The 17,655-nt window shown below is 33.0% G+C and overlaps 1 protein-coding gene across 1 annotated transcript; it reads right to left on the minus strand.

The window, feature by feature from the left end:
* Positions 1–15,301: 15,301 nt before the first annotated feature.
* Positions 15,302–17,220, minus strand: LOC139889257 (uncharacterized). Its single transcript, XM_071872219.1, has 4 exons — positions 17,058–17,220; positions 16,610–16,896; positions 15,946–16,123; positions 15,302–15,831 (listed from the first exon to the last, which is right to left on the minus strand). Exons 1-4 carry the CDS (start codon positions 17,218–17,220, stop codon positions 15,302–15,304), a joined length of 1,158 nt encoding a protein of 385 aa, XP_071728320.1.
* Between the last annotated feature and the right edge of the window lie 435 nt (positions 17,221–17,655).

Consider the following 17,655-nt stretch of genomic DNA (forward strand, 5'->3'; position numbering starts at 1 on the left):
AAAAAGTATTAAATTGGTATTGAATAAAATTAGGTTTGGCGACCGAAATTATTGATATCATTCAAAAATTTATTACATCACTGCGAAATTTAACGTTTATTCTTAAGGTATAAATATCTTTAATCAATCAACCCAAAATATTTCAAAAATTCGTTATGAGTTAAATTAGGTCTTGGAACCGAAATTACTTTACTGAAAAGAGGGGCGCATATTTTTGATAATATTTGATTGATTAAAGTGGGATAAAAAGCCAAAAAGATTTTTAATTTTATTTTTACCATGTTTTTAAAATTAATATTTAAATCTTAAATTAATATTGTAAACTTTGTAAAATCAATATTTTTAAAATTGTAAATATTTGAAAAATTAATATAAGTTTGGTGTGAATTTATAATATGAATTTTTAAATTAAGTTTGGTGTGAATTTTTAATTTTTAAAATATGAATTTTTAATTTTATGCATTTTAAATTGTAAGTTTGGTGTGAATTTTTAATATTAATTTTGAATTTTATATTTAAATTGTGTGAATTTAAAAACAAAAATTTACTTAATCTCATTAAGTTAAAAATATGATTTTTAAAATTCGTCGTAAGTTGAAGACTAGGTCTTTAAACCGAAATTGCTTTACCCGAGGGAGGGACGAGAACTTTTATTATCATTATTTTTAATCTTATTGAATTAAAGTATGCCAAAAACAATAAAAAACCCAAAAATCTTAGCTTTTAAAACAATCGCTACAAAAAGAAAAATTTTAAAATTTTGTCGAGGGACGGACTAGGACATCGATCCGAAACGACCTCGTTCTAAATAACAAGGGAAACAAAATTTTAAAAATTAATTACTTAATTGTTTTATAAGTTAAAAATTATAATAAAAAAAAAATATAGCAAACTCCGCGACTCGCGGAGTTTGAAGCTCTAAACACCGCGACTCGCGGAGATATCGGATTACAGAAAAAAAATAAAGAGCTGAAACTGATCAGTTCACTCCCCACAACAGAAAACACGGCGAAAAACCTGCGAAAATACACGAAAAAAAACCCTCAAAATCACAATTTTTAACCGTTAATCATCAAATCTTTCACTAAAATCATGTTGAGAAGGATGCTATCAAGGAATTACTCAAGAAAAATGGTAAATTTCTACACCTAAACACCATTTAATCTGAAATTAGTGTTCTTGAGAAATTTTTTTTCCAATTTGATTTTGATGCTTTTTAGTGTAATTAGGCTTAAATTGTTTATGTATTATGCTTGTATAACCTAGATTGATGCTGTTTAACATGATTAGAAGCCTTAAACTTCAAATTTTGAGTAATCTAGGGTTTGTGTTCTTGAGCAAATTTGGGGCTTTTTGATATAAACAGGTTATGGCCGATTTTTGTCATGAATTGTTGCTAAATTAAGTAGTGTAACATGTCTAGGTAGTTAAATGATCCAAACTTTGAGCCTAAACATGAGTTTGAGAATTAAAGTGGACTTTTTCAAGTCTAAAATTTATGAACTTGATTTTTGAGAGATAATGCCATTTGAAACTTTTTTAATTGCTAGTAATGATTATTTTGACATGTTATTTGAGTTGAATGCTTATGAACTTGGTGAACATTTTCGTATATGCTTATTTGAAAAAGTGTAGATTTGATAAAAATGTGAAAATGAGCTTAAGTTTGATATAAATTGATCATGTCATTGTAATTATTTTGATTGATGATTTTGCTGACATTAATGCATATTTGGATGCACAAAAATTGTGTTTGATGTGTTTTGCAGACTGAAAGGGGTGAATCTTCATCCCAAGCTCGCAATGTGAAATGTCCCGTTCTTATTGATTAAAAACGTTCCATATTAATTGATTTCGTTGCTAGGTTTTGACCTCTATATGAGACGTTTTTCAAAGACTGCATTCATTTTTAAAACAAACCATAACCTTTATTTCATAAATAAAGGTTTAAAAAGCTTTACGTAGATTATCAAATAATGATAATCTAAAATATCCTGTTTACACACGACCATTACATAATGGTTTACAATACAAATATGTTACAACAAAATAAGTTTCTTGAATGCAGTTTTTACACAATATCATACAAGCATAGACTCCAAATCTCGTCCTTATTTAAGTATGCGACAGCGGAAGCTCTTAATAATCACCTGAGAATAAACATGCTTAAAACGTCAACAAAAATGTTGGTGAGTTATAGGTTTAACCTATATATCAAATCATAATAATAGACCACAAGCTTTCATATTTCAATACACATCCCATACATAGAGATAAAAATCATTCATATGGTGAACACCTGGTAACCGACATTAACAAGATGCATATATAAGAATATCCCCATCATTCCGGGACACCCTTCGGATATGATATAAATTTCAAAGTACTAAAGCATCCGGTACTTTGGATGGGGCTTGTTGGGCCCAATAGATCTATCTTTAGGATTCGCGTCAATTAGGGTGTCTGTTCCCTAATTCTTAGATTACCAGACTTAATAAAAAGGGGCATATTCGATTTCGATAATTCAACCAAAGAATGTAGTTTCACGTACTTGTGTCTATTTTGTAAACCATTTATAAAACCTGCATGTATTCTCATCCCAAAAATATTAGATTTTAAAAGTGGGACTATAACTCACTTTCACAGATTTTTACTTCGTCGGGAAGTAAGACTTGGCCACTGGTTGATTCACGAACCTATAACAATATATACATATATATCAAAGTAATTTCAAAATATATTTACAACACTTTTAATATATTTTGATGTTTTAAGTTTATTAAGTCAGCTGTCCTCGTTAGTAACCTACAACTAGTTGTCCACAGTTAGATGTACAGAAATAAATCGATAAATATTATCTTGAATCAATCCACGACCCAGTGTATAAGTATCTCAGTATTGATCACAACTCAAACTATATATATTTTGGAATCAACCTCAACCCTGTATAGCTAACTCCAACATTCACATATAGAGTGTCTATGGTTGTTCCGAAATATATATAGATGTGTCGACATGATAGTTTGAAACATTGTATACGTGTCTATGGTATCTCAAGATTACATAATATACAATACAAGTTGATTAAGTTATGGTAGGAATAGATTTGTTACCAATTTTCACGTAGCTAAAATGAGAAAAATTATCCAATCTTGTTTTACCCATAACTTCTTCATTTTAAATCCGTTTTGAGTGAATAAAATTGCTATGGTTTCATATTGAACTCTATTTTATGAATCTAAACAGAAAAAGTATAGGTTTATAGTCGGAAAAATAAGTTACAAGTCGTTTTTGTAAAGGTAGTCATTTCAGTCGAAAGAACGACGTCTAGATGACCATCTTAGAAAACATACTTCCACTTTGAGTTTAACCATAATTTTTGGATATAGTTTCATGTTCATAATAAAAATCATTTTCTCAGAATAACAACTTTTAAATCAAAGTTTATCATAGTTTTTAATTAACTAACCCAAAACAGCCCGCGGTGTTACTACGACGGCGTAAATCCGGTTTTACGGTGTTTTTCGTGTTTCCAGGTTTTAAATCATTAAGTTAGCATATCATATAGATATAGAACATGTGTTTAGTTGATTTTAAAAGTCAAGTTAGAAGGATTAACTTTTGTTTGCGAACAAGTTTAGAATTAACTAAACTATGTTCTAGTGATTACAAGTTTAAACCTTCGAATAAGATAGCTTTATATGTATGAATCGAATGATGTTATGAACATCATTACTACCTTAAGTTCCTTGGATAAACCTACTGGAAAAGAGAAAAATGGATCTAGCTTCAACGGATCCTTGGATGGCTCGAAGTTCTTGAAGCAGAATCATGACACGAAAACAAGTTCAAGTAAGATCATCACTTGAAATAAGATTGTTATAGTTATAGAAATTGAACCAAAGTTTGAATATGATTATTACCTTGTATTAGAATGATAACCTACTGTAAGAAACAAAGATTTCTTGAGGTTGGATGATCACCTTACAAGATTGGAAGTGAGCTAGCAAACTTGAAAGTATTCTTGATTTTATGTAACAAGAACTTGTAGAATATATGAAGAACACTTAGAACTTGAAGATAGAACTTGAGAGAGATCAATTAGATGAAGAAAATTGAAGAATGAAAGTGTTTGTAGGTGTTTTTGGTCGTTGGTGTATGGATTAGATATAAAGGATATGTAATTTTGTTTTCATGTAAATAAGTCATGAATGATTACTCATATTTTTGTAATTTTATGAGATATTTCATGCTAGTTGCCAAATGATGGTTCCCACATGTGTTAGGTGACTCACATGGGCTGCTAAGAGCTGATCATTGGAGTGTATATACCAATAGTACATACATCTAAAAGCTGTGTATTGTACGAGTACGAATACGGGTGCATACGAGTAGAATTGTTGATGAAACTGAACGAGGATGTAATTGTAAGCATTTTTGTTAAGTAGAAGTATTTTGATAAGTGTATTGAAGTCTTTCAAAAGTGTATAAATACATATTAAAACACTACATGTATATACATTTTAACTGAGTCGTTAAGTCATCGTTAGTCGTTACATGTAAGTGTTGTTTTGAAACCTTTAGGTTAACGATCTTGTTAAATGTTGTTAACCCAATGTTTATAATATCAAATGAGATTTTAAATTATTATATTATCATGATATTATCATGTATGAATATCTCTTAATATGATATATATACATTAAATGTCTTTACAACGATAATCGTTACATATATGTCTCGTTTAAAAATCATTAAGTTAGTAGTCTTGTTTTTACATATGTAGTTCATTGTTAATATACTTAATGATATGTTTACTTATCATAGTATCATGTTAACTATATATACATATCCATATATATGTCATCATATAGTTTTTACAAGTTTTAACGTTCGTGAATCACCGTTCAACTTGGGTGGTCAATTGTCTATATGAAACAAATTTCAATTAATCAAGTCTTAACAAATTTGATTGCTTAACATGTTGGAAACATTTAATCATGTAAATATCAATCTCAATTAATATATATAAACATGGAAAAGTTCAGGTCACTACACAATGCTCCTGCTGAGAATGTGGAACAACAGGAGGTGGATAACTACTACAAGCAGGATATACCTCATCCAGTCATGACATTTTCTGATATGCACTGGGAAGAGTTGCACCCGAACCTGAGATTTGACAGACTTTGGAAAGATTATCCAAAATATCAAAGGGGTTTGCATACTCTTCATTCTAAGGTTGTTGAGGTACCGAGGGTCATAGAATGGGGACCCTTAGAAGCTGTAGAATTGGCCGGGCCAATTAGGGAATTACTTGTACAGAGGTATGGTAATTCTACTTTTAATGACTGGGTACATTTATTCACCATGCGTAGACCTGTATATAAAGTATGGTGTGAATAATTGTTATGTAGTATAGAATTAAATGATCGGGTAGCTAGTTTAACCGATCGATCTTTTATTAGATTTTTGTTAGGCGGTTCGATGCGCCACATGTCTTTACTAGACATGGCTCAGGCTTTACCCATATATACGCCTGAGGAGTTAGCATCTGCCGATTGTAGAGGGTTGATACTAAATGGTAGAAAGATAGATGAAAATTTTGATACACACGGTGTGTGGAGTCAAATGACAAGCCATCACCGTTTCAAAGGGGGAAATTACTCTTATTTGGATATAGATAGAGCTGAATTAAGAGTAATTCATAGGTTTTTAGCTAATTCGATTACACAAAGGGGTAAGAACAAGGAAAAGGTAAATGAACAGGATTTGTTTTACCATATGTGTATTCGAGACCCACAAAGCGCTGTAAGTATACCGTATTGTGTGGGTTATTATTTATCAGCTATGGTTCGGGGGATGAGACCGCATAGCATAATAGGAGGTGGTATTTTTATTACTTTGATTGCTGAATATCTCGGTGTGGATATAAGTCGGGGGGGATTATTAGTCGAAGAACCAGAACCCCGCGATACTATAGGTTTAAATGTATACCATGGTGCAAAAGTTTTGAAAAGGCGAAATAACGCCGCAGTACCATACCATGGTAGACATCCACAGGTTGAGAGAAACCAACAGCAAGGTAATGTAGGAGGGGGAAATGAGATGCAAGAAATGCAAAGGTTTATAGCTTCACAGGAGTACGAAAATGCTAGACAGAGAGCATTTGAAGATTGGCAAGTTCATCAGAACCAAATCATAGCTCATTGCCAACATATAGGTAGAAACAATATTCCTACACCGAAACCCATCTTCCCTCCCTGGTCTATAGAGATGCAACCACCTTATCCTACGTATAACCCTGCCGAAGCATTCTATAGCACCTATGGTTATGCCTGGAACCCCTATTGGTACCAGTATCATCCCTAGTCTACTTAGTTTTATTTATTTTGTAATTTGTAATGTTGATACATTTAATATTTATGTTAATATTGTAATAGTTTTGATAATTTTCTAACTTTTATTCTTAGATTTTAATAATTTTTGAATGTGGGGTAATATACCAAACTTCAAAAATATGTATATATGTTTGCAGTTTATCTTATGTACACAACAGGGTAAAACAACGCATTTTCAAAGACTGGCATTAAGTTCAGCAAAAGCAACTAATTTTGACGACAAGATGCAAAATATATGTGAAATAACAACAAGACGGAATGAACAAATGATGTGCACCATTTATCATTCAGCAAACAAACGCCAATATGTTTGGAAACATTGGTAAAATTTAATCATTTTCACGCAAATCACCCTCAATAATTTAAATTGTTACTAATTTCTTGCAAATGAGGGCATTGCAAGATCTTAAGTGTGGGAAGGGGTTAAATTCTTTCGGATTTTAAAATTTTTTACTTTATACACTTGGTTACCATTAAAAATACTAGTAAAGCAGTAGTTGTATTAGAATCTAGTGCTCTCTGATAATAAAGAACAGCCCTAGTCTTATATACTGACTACCCAATTCTAGTAAAATTTTTAAAAATTTTCAATTAAATGAACTCAAATTCATGTTTATACATATTTATGAACGATAAAACTAGGTGTTAACACCCTCAGAAAGGACATAAATTGAGAAACAAACTAAAATGTTAAAATTCATTTAAAATGGAATAGAGGACGATAAAAAGGAAAATAAAAGCCAAGTGTGGGAAAATTTACCAAGTTATCTTAAACATATGTCACATATATCTGTAACAAATAACTGAAAATACTTTTGCTTTAGACTAAACTAAACTGTTTTACCCGATGAAAGAAAAGAAGAGATGGATCTACATGATGCATCAATTCCATCATTAAAAGGAAGTAAAGTCTTCCGAAAAAGACACGCGCTTCTTGATTTAGGTCATGAAGTTGTCGTCCAGACCAGCTGTAGGTTGACGAAAAATCCAGAAAAGTCATCACTAAAATCAGCAGGAAATCCACGGACCTCAGCATTAAACAGGGTCGCCAATTGGTCAGATTTATCCTAACCATGAGAAGGACTTATCTCATACAATGGGGGGGCACCATGCAAATTAGCTGGATAAGACTAATGAATCAGATCCCCAGAAAGGATAATCTCCTTAAAGATTAAAAATCAGCTTCTAAGACTGATATTACTCAATCCTTGAGATTGACCTTAAAGATTGAGAATTACAAACTCATGGAATTCGATGATATCTAAACTCGAGCTTAAACGAGAAAATATTTTGATCAAAATTACAAACTGATTTGTTTTCTGAAAACCCTATTTTCAATGCGTTCATTACCATTGAACGTAAAATCCTAGGAATTCACCTGGAATTCATTAGGTCACCTGAACCAAATCGGGTGTCAACCGTAAGAACGGTGGTTGCATAGTGGGCAAAGACAGGACCTTGTGCCATACCGAAAAATTATAAGGGTGAGCTTTACTCTTGCTCCTACCAAGGATAGTAATTGCGTCCGACACGTTATAGACCATAATTAAAAGCATGTCAGGGGACATTACCTTAACAGTTGCTTGTTCAACGCTTTCCTTTACAACCGGACGGTAGTTTACCGAAAGGTAATATACGGGACAAGTAAACTGGACGTGTTGCTTTCCAAATACAAGGTTAGCAAGTGGGTGACACAAAACCATAAGTTTTGAGCTAAAATTTTCAAATCTGAAACCCACCAAACCCACAAAAATATTTTGCAAACACCGGTAAAGGGTTATTCCGGAAAACTTATCTAGGGTAAAAACTAGATTTAATTTTCAAAAGATCAAATGTTTTCATAAAGATCCAATTTCCTTAATGGATCTAAATTTTTATAGTCATGTGGGACTGTAAACCATATCGTTACTACCATTGTTTATGCCGCCGTATAGAAATCACTGATGTACAAAGTGTGAAGAATAAAGAAGTGATTCTAGTATTTCAAGACGATATTGCTTGAGGACAAGCAACGCTCAAGTGTGGGAATATTTGATAATGCTAAAAACGAACATATATTTCATAGCATTATTCCTCAAGAAAGACAAGCTTTTAGTTGCAATTGTTCTATTTACAAGTGATATTCGTTTAAATAATAAAAGGTGAAGACAAAAGACAGATTCGACGAATTGAAGACGCAAACGACCAAAAAGCTCAAAAGTATAAAAGACAATCAAAGAGGTTCCAATTATTGATAAGAAACGTCTCGAAATTACAAGAGTACAAGATTCAAAACGCAAAGTACAAGATATTAAATTGTACGCAAGGACGTTCGAAAATCCGGAACCGGGACCAGAGTCAACTCTCAACGCTCGACGCAACGGACTAAAAATTACAAGTCAACTATGCACATAAATATAATATAATATTTAAATAATTCTTATAATTATTTAATATATTATATTTATTTAAAACCGTCGGTAAACAAAGAGCCAAACTCCTCTGAGCTGTAAAAGCAAACTCCGCGACTCGCGGAGTTTGAAGGCCAAAAAGGCCACGAGTCGCGGAGCCCCAATTTCAGAAACTCCCTATAAAGCTCGCGCATTCTGATCGTAATCATCTATCTTTTTCTTCTTCTCTCATAATACTACGTAAATATTTATATTTATATTTTAATTTTAATTTTAATTTTAATTATAATTCTAATAATAAGGGTATGTTAGCGAATATTGTAAGGGTGTAAGTCGAAATTCTGTCCGTGTAACGCTACGCTATTTTTAATCATTGTAAGTTATGTTCAACCTTTTTACATTAATGTCTCGTAGCTAAATTATTATTATGCTTATTTAATCCGAAGTAATCATGATGTTGGGCTAATTACTAAAATTGGGTAATTGGGCTTTGTACCATAATTGGGGTTTGGACAAAAGAACGACACTTGTGGAAATTAGACTATGGGCTATTAATGGGCTTTATATTTGTTTAACTAAATGATAGTTTGTTAATGTTAATATAAAGATTTACAATTGAGCGTCCCTATAAATTACCATATACACTCAATCGGACACGATGGGCGGGGTATTTATATGTACGAATAATCGTTCATTTAACCGGACACGGGAATGGATTAATAGCCACTAGAATAATTAAAACAGGGGTGAAATTATGTACAATGACACTTGGTATAATTGATAACAAAATATTAAAACCTTGGGTTACACTCAGTCGACATCCTAGTGTAATTATTAAACAAAGTATTAAAATCTTGTTACAGTTTAAGTCCCCAATTAGTTGGAATATTTAACTTCGGGTAAAAGAATAATTTGACGAGGACACTCGCACTTTATATTTATGACTGATGGACTGTTATGGACAAAAACCAGACGGACATATTAAATAATCCAGGACAAAGGACAATTAACCCATGGGCATAATACTAAAATCAACGCGTCAAACATCATGATTACGGAAGTTTAAATAAGCATAATTCTTTTATTTCATATTTAATTTCCTTTATTTTATATTTAATTGCACTTCTAATTATCGCATTTTTATTTATTGTTATTGTATTTAATTGCACTTTTAATTATCATACTTTTTAATTATCGCAAGTTTATTTTATCGCATTTTTATTAATCGCAATTTCATTATCGTTATTTACTTTATGCTTTAATTTAAGTCTTGTATTTATTTTTAATATTTTACATTTGGTTTTAACTGCGACTAAAGTTTTAAAATCGACAAACCGGTCATTAAACGGTAAAAACCCCCCTTTATAATAATAATATTACTTATATATATATATTTGTATTTTTATAAAAGTAAACTAATATAGCGTTAAGCTTTGTTTAGAAAGATTCCCTGTGGAACGAACCGGACTTACTTAAAACTACACTACTGTACGATTAGGTACACTGCCTATAAGTGTTGTAGCAAGGTTTAAGTATATCCATTCTATAAATAAATAAATATCTTGTGTAAAATTGTATCGTATTTAATAGTATTTTCTGTAAAAATATAAGCTATTTTATATACTACTCTGCTAAAACATCAGATACACTCAGTGGTCACCCCATTGTAGGAAAGGCACTAGCTGGGTTTCTACTCTCAATATTTCACGGCTAATCGCAACACCCTCGTAAACATCCTCTCTATGAATCAGTATGTTGAGGTACAAGAAATCATTTTTGAGATTCTTTTCACCTGGAGTAAACCATTCTTTATGACCAAGGGTTCACGTATCTTCTCATCCGCACATCCCCTTAAGTATAAGGATAAATTCAGATCAACTCACTCGTTGTATGAAGAGTTCACTCTCGTTCAAAGATCACACCTTTCATGCGATTTTCTTCCAGAAATGTAATGTAAATTACGTTAAAAATCTATGAATCTTGTTATCCTCTTGGAAGGGACTGCTTAAAACATCTATGACACTGATGTGGTTACTCTATATATTTCTTCCTCCGTTAGTTACAACTATGGTCTCCTTCCATAATTAGGGGATTAGTAAAATCCGTGGCTAATACTATCCAGACATCAAATCGCATGGTTGTGATCACCATGTTTTCCATTCTACCTATCAGCTTTGTATTGCGACATAAGCGCTCAATGTTTTAGATGAATTTGGTAACATTCATGATGCATTTCATGCATCCAGCTTACTGAAGATGCCTGTAAGGCTAAAAACATCAGCTTTCCTTTTGTGGGTATATATTCAGATGACATATTCATGTTAACAAGAAAAACGAAATCAATTTGTTGATCTCTAAGGTCAAGAGACTTAATTAATGGCATATACCTATTCTTAATTTTATACGCCCAAGTACCTTACAAGGTAAATAGCTCACTTCTGAGCCCACGAGTCTCTCGGAACTTTGATACGCTCCTTCTTTTTCAAATTCGGTACCGTTGTTGGTCACTCCTCAAAATTTCGGGACGAAATTTTCTTTAACGGGTGGGTAATGTAACGACCCGACCTTTTCGACTTATATTTATATTTTTGTTTTCACGAAACTGCGTATTTGTGCGTACTGGGCTATATTATATTCTGGGATGATTATTCATGTTAATTACTTTTGTTAATATCTTACAACGTGTTGTTTGATCCTCGAATGCTTTTACGACCGTTAATGTCACTTGTCATTTTAAACGAGCTACGTACCTTGTACACGTTAAACTTTGGTCATAATTGGAATATTATGACTACTTGAAACTAATTGTTATTTTCTAATGATAATTACTTGGCCTATTGGTTGCTTAGTTACGCTTAGTAATTTACTAATGCACACTAGTTAGTCTTAATGGACTTTCTACCTTATTGGACTTAAGCCCACCCTACTCTATCTAATGGACTTTTAAGTTAGCCCAATTTTAAATGGATTATGACCCATTACGAAGTAGAACAAAAATCCATTAATATGAGCCAACATACTAGCATTTTTGTTAACCATTACCACACATGTTGCATGGGATCCCAACAATAAGCACCACCTTTAGACCATCACCATACAAAAAGCAAAAAGTTGTCCCCTTGTCCCCCCCATGTCCCTACGATTTTGATACACCAAGCACCACCTCCACTACTATAAATATCAAGCCTCATTCACCCATTTCACACTTGATTTCATTCTCATTTTACACACACTTACTTTCTAATTTTCTCTCTAGTCTTTCTCACACTAAAATGGTAAGTTTTAAATTTTCTTCTTCTTCTTCTCTTCTTCTTATACACGATATCATCATCATCATCATCATCATCATCATAAGATTAAGCTTTTTAGCTTCTTGATCTTGTTATATCTTGTAGATTTAAACTTTGATTTGAATCCTTCAAGAACATGAAAGATTAAAGCTTTCTAGCTTTGAATCTTCAATACTTTTGTTAGATCTAAGTTTTCTAGCTTATGATCTCTTTATTTTGTTAAAAAGATCAAAACTTGTGTTTATGATATTCATGAAACTTGAAGATCTAGCCTTTTGCCTTAAGGATCTTCAAGAACATTAAAGATCCAAGCTTTCTATCTTAGGATTTCATTATTTTGTTTAGATCTAAGCTTTTTAAGTTTATGATCTCATTACTTTTACTAGATCTTAGCTTTCTAGCTTATGGTCTCATTAATCTTGTAAAGATCCAAGCTTTCTAGCTTAGGGTTTCTTAATACTTGAAGATCTAAGCTATTATTGTAGATCTCACTTACTTGGAACCTTTTTATGGTGATAAAAATCAAGTCTTCATCATCTCATATGATGAAGATGCATAAACTTGTTTCAAAAGGACAAAGGTTGAAGCTTTATTGTGTTTATACAATAAAGAGACAACCTTGATGTTCAAAACTTGTAAAAAGTTAGCTTTTACTTTTAGTTGTGTGTTTATGGTTGAAACTTGGTCAAAGTGATGCTAAAACATCAAATAGTTGTACACTTGAAGCTTACACGCATCAAGGATGAGAACCGTGATGAGCATCAAGCACCAAGAAACCCACCGGAGCACTTGTTTTCTATTTTTTGAGGTCTGATCAGACTCCTGGAACTTCTGGAAAAATTATTTTCAGATAGTTCGGTTCAAGTAGATGACTTTTCATTCAATACTCGCCTAAATTCAATTTACGGTTTAGGATTTATAGCCTTCCGAAAATCACTACGCCTTTGTAACAACGTGCTGAAAATTCTGACCTACTCGCGCTTGAACCGTCACCACGGTCAAACGACATCAAGTTAGGATCTGAAAATTGGAAAGCAGAACGAGGACTCACAAACGGAGCCTTGGCCACTGGCCGCACATCATTTCAGTTTGTATAGAGGTTGTAGCAGCTGTCTGAAGTCAGCCTTTGTTTCGATCTCTATTCTTGTTGAAAACTTACTTTATCTTCTATGAATAATGATGATACTTAAACTTAATTTATTCACTTTTAAACTTTTGGAGACAATTTACTGACCTAGTAACCTTTGACTTAGGTTGAGGACCTTTTGGATCGACCAACTTACTTGTTTGGACCGACTTACTACTTGCTTACATTGTCATATCGATTTTACCGCACATTCACTGTGAGTTATAGCTCCCTTTTTACTTTAACTATTTTTGGTACTGAAAATACATGCGCTTTTTATGTTTTACATACTAGACACGAGTACTTAAACTTTATATATGTGTAGGTGATATAACGGCACAAATATTCCCCTTAGCTCGGTAACGTTTAACTATTGGTTTTTGAACCGATAGACGCGAATCTTAGATATGGATCCATAGGGTTTAACATCCTCACTCGGGCTATTCGCGCTAGCATTTAACGAGTGTTTAATACTTCGAGAACATACGCACTTGCCAAGTGTACTTTTAGGGGGTGATATATTATTTTTACGTTAAGTTAGTTACCGAGTGCACACGGATAAGCATATACTTTATCATAGTGATTTGAAATTCTGATTTGAAACGCTGGTTGAAGCACTAAAATCTCGTGGTCTACATTACATTACTTATTACAAACAAACTATAGCTCACCAACATTCGTGATGACATTTTAAAGCATGTATTTCTCAGGTGCTTAGACGTTGTTGCTTTCGCTGTTAGACTTGCTGTTATAGTCTTGGTGTTATAGACTTGCTGTTACAGACTCGCTGTGTTAGACTTTCACTGCATTACTTAGAGATGTCTCAATCATGGAACTTTTACTTTGCATTCACAACTTATGTTACATTTGAACAATGGCTTTGTAATGACCTTTATTTCACGTACTTATGTTAATGCTTTCTATTCGTAGAAGCACGTTATCTTTGTAAAACATTTGACGTTGGTAAAGACGTCACCTTTTCATGAATGCAAAACTTGTTTTAAAACATCATGTAGTATTGTACCGTGTAATTGACATATTGTTGATGATCCATACACGTTGATTTTGTACGGGGCGTCACACATTTGCTCCCTTTTTAAATGCTTTTACAATATATATTTTTGGAACTGAGAATACATGCGCTGCTTTTATAAATATTTGACGAAATAGACACAAGTACTCAAAATTACATTATATGGTTGGATTATCGAAATCGAATATCACCCCTTTTCGCTTGGTAGCCTAATAATTAGGGAACAGACACCCTAATTGACGCGAATCCTAAAGGTAGATCTACGGGCACTAACACCCCCCATTCTGGAGAATGGAATGCTTTAGTACTTCGATTTAAAATGTGATTGCGATTGCCATTATATAGCATACTTGCGAGTATGCGGGGGATATTCTATATGCATCCTTGTTAGTTCGGTTACCAGGTGTTCACCATACGAATGATTTTTATGCAGATTGCATTATGATGTTTATGAAAAATGGAAATGAAAATCTTGTGGTCTATTAAAATAATGGAAATGATTATTTATGATAAACTAATGAACTCACCAACCTTTTGGTTGACACTTTTAAGCATGTTTATTCTCAGGTATTAAAGAAATCTTCCGCTGTTCATTTGCTCATTTTAAAGATATTACTTGAAGTCATTCATGGCATATTTCAAAAGACGTTGCATTCGAGTCGATCGAGTTCAAAAAGATTATTATTAAGTAAATGACAGATTAAGTCATTTATAGTTTGGATATATTGTGAAATAGTATGCATATTTGTCAACTATCGTTGTAATGAAAGTTGTCTTTTAAAAACGAATGCAATGTTTGAAAACTTATCATATAGAGGTCAAATACCTCGCAATGGAGCCATATGCTATTGTATTCGTTCTTATGGATTAGGACGGGTTGTCTCACTTTTTGACTATAACCCTTGATAACCAATCTAGCTTTCAATCTTTCAATTGTTCCATCAGAATTAAACTTGGTTTTAAAAACCCATTTAGATTAAATAGCTTTAGCACCAAGTGGCAAAGAAACTAACTCCCAAGTATTATTCCTTTCTAAATCCTCAAGTTCTTTATTAATAGCCTTAACCCTTGGGATCCTTACAAGCTTGTGCATATGTAACAGGATCACTAGTAGCCATAACATTGGCTAAGAAAGCAATATAATCCTTGGACATAAATGCAAAATCATGTGCTTGGAAAAGAGGATATAAAGGCATTGATCTTTGTACATTGGACACATGAACAGGAGTAACAAAATCTTTAAGCCAATTAGGTAGATGCTTGCTTCTGGTGGATCTCCTTATATCAGATTGAGCTGAAGTGGTAGTAGTGTTGGGTTGTTCATGATGAATTAGAGTATCTTGATGAGCATAACCATTTTGTTCATTTTGATGAGTTGCAGGCATGGAAGACATAGAATCAAAATCAGAATTATCATCTAGCATGGATGGTGTAGAGAATACTGGTGAATGAATATGTGAGGGTGTAGGTATAGGTGTATAAGAAACCTTGAAAGGGAAAGTATCTTCCCTAAAAATCACATCTCTGCTACAAAACACAGTTTTAGTGTGTAAATCAAACAACTTATACCCCTTTTGATTAGGTGGATAACCTATAAAAATAGAAGGAGTAGACCTTGGAGCAAACTTATCTGAATTGGGTTTTGTTACAGCAGCAAAACACTAACAACCTATGATTCTAAGATTATCATAGCTTGGAGGTTTACCATGTAGAATTTCATAAGGAGTCTTCCAATCTAAATTTTCCATAGGCATTTTGTTGATGAGATAAGTAGCAGATAAAACATAATCTCCCCAAAAAGAATTAGGTAATTGTGCATGAAATTTAAGAGCCCTTGCAGTATCAAGTAGATGCTTATGTTTTCTTTCTACAATCCCATTTTGCTATGGAGTGTACACCATGGATTTTTGGTGTATCGTGCCATGTATTCTAAAAAGAAGTTGACATTCCTTATTCACAATCTCAGTGCCATTGTCAGACCTGGTGTACTTGGGTTTAGTGTGAAAGTGTTTTTGAACATAAACAACAAAGGAAGTCATTATTTCACATAGTTGACTCTTGTTGTGTATTAGATAAGTCCAAGTGGACCTGGATTTTTTATCAACTATTGTGAGGAAGTATTTTGCTCTATTTAAAGCAGGTGTTTTGTAAGGACCCCACAGATCCACATGAATAAGATCAAAAGTAAATTTAGAAGTAGTAGTACTTCTAATGAAAGGCAGTCTATGATGTTTAGCAAGAGCACACACATCACAAAAGAAATCAGAATTACAGAGTTATTTACAAGCATGAATATGCTGCATTTTTGACATAGAGGTATGCCCTAATCTAGCATGGAACAAATTCATGTCTAAACTAGCTTTATTGACAGAATTGGATGAAGAATAGGTAGCTGGAGCAGAAGTAGCTCTGCAGGTATATAGGTTTTTGAATCCCTTTCCAGCTGCAACAACCTTTTTAGTTAAAAGGTCCTGAAACAAAAAGTAATCAGGAAGAAATATTGCAAGAAGCTTTTGTTTCCTTATAAGTCTACCAATAGAAAGAAGATTGAGTTTAAACTCAGGTACATAGAAGACATTGTGCAGAGTTAGATTAGGGTTTATTGTAACATCACCAATGGTTTTGACAAGTTTGAATGTACCATAAGGTAATCCAACTGGAATAGGATGTTTAAGATTTTGAATGAATTTAAAAAGGTGGAAATATGGTGATATATTATCACTTGTCCTATATCAACTATCCATTCATGTACCATATTATGATGACTTTGTTTTTCAAGGCATGACATAGCATAAGAATAGGTACAAAATGTTGTACCTGCATGATTCATGCCAGCAGTATTCTCAGCAACTCCTTTACCTTGAAACAGCTTCATCATTTCTTGACAAACAGCTGCAACCAACCTTTGATCAAGTTCACCTTTCCTTTCATTGTTAACTTCATTTTCATAAGATATGTCAAATGGTGTGTCTTTACCCATGTACTGATCAAAGTTAACTTGTGCAGCTAGTCTTGCAGGTTTCTTTTTGTTCCTTTTCCCCTTTACCAGTCTGGATACCCTACTTTCTTATAGCACTGTTCTTCCAAATGTCCTTCTTCTCTGCAAAAGGTACAGTACCTTTTATCTCCTTTGTTATCAGTTCTTTTATCTGGATAAACCTTCTTGTTTATGAAGCTTCTGTTGTTGCTTGCAAAAAATGCAGTAGGTTCAGCAACATGTGTAGTCACTTGCTTCTGTTTCTCAACTTGTTGCACTATGTAGTATGCCTTATTGACTGTTGGTAAAGGATCCATGGAGATATTTTGGCTTCTAACAGACTCATAATCATCATTTAGATTCATTAAGAACTGCATCAACTTATCACTGTTTTCAATAGCCAAATTTTTTTCAGCAATACCACACGTACATTCCCTC

This window comes from Rutidosis leptorrhynchoides, chromosome 2, assembly GCF_046630445.1.
Source record: "Rutidosis leptorrhynchoides isolate AG116_Rl617_1_P2 chromosome 2, CSIRO_AGI_Rlap_v1, whole genome shotgun sequence".
Lineage (NCBI taxonomy): Eukaryota > Viridiplantae > Streptophyta > Magnoliopsida > Asterales > Asteraceae > Rutidosis > Rutidosis leptorrhynchoides.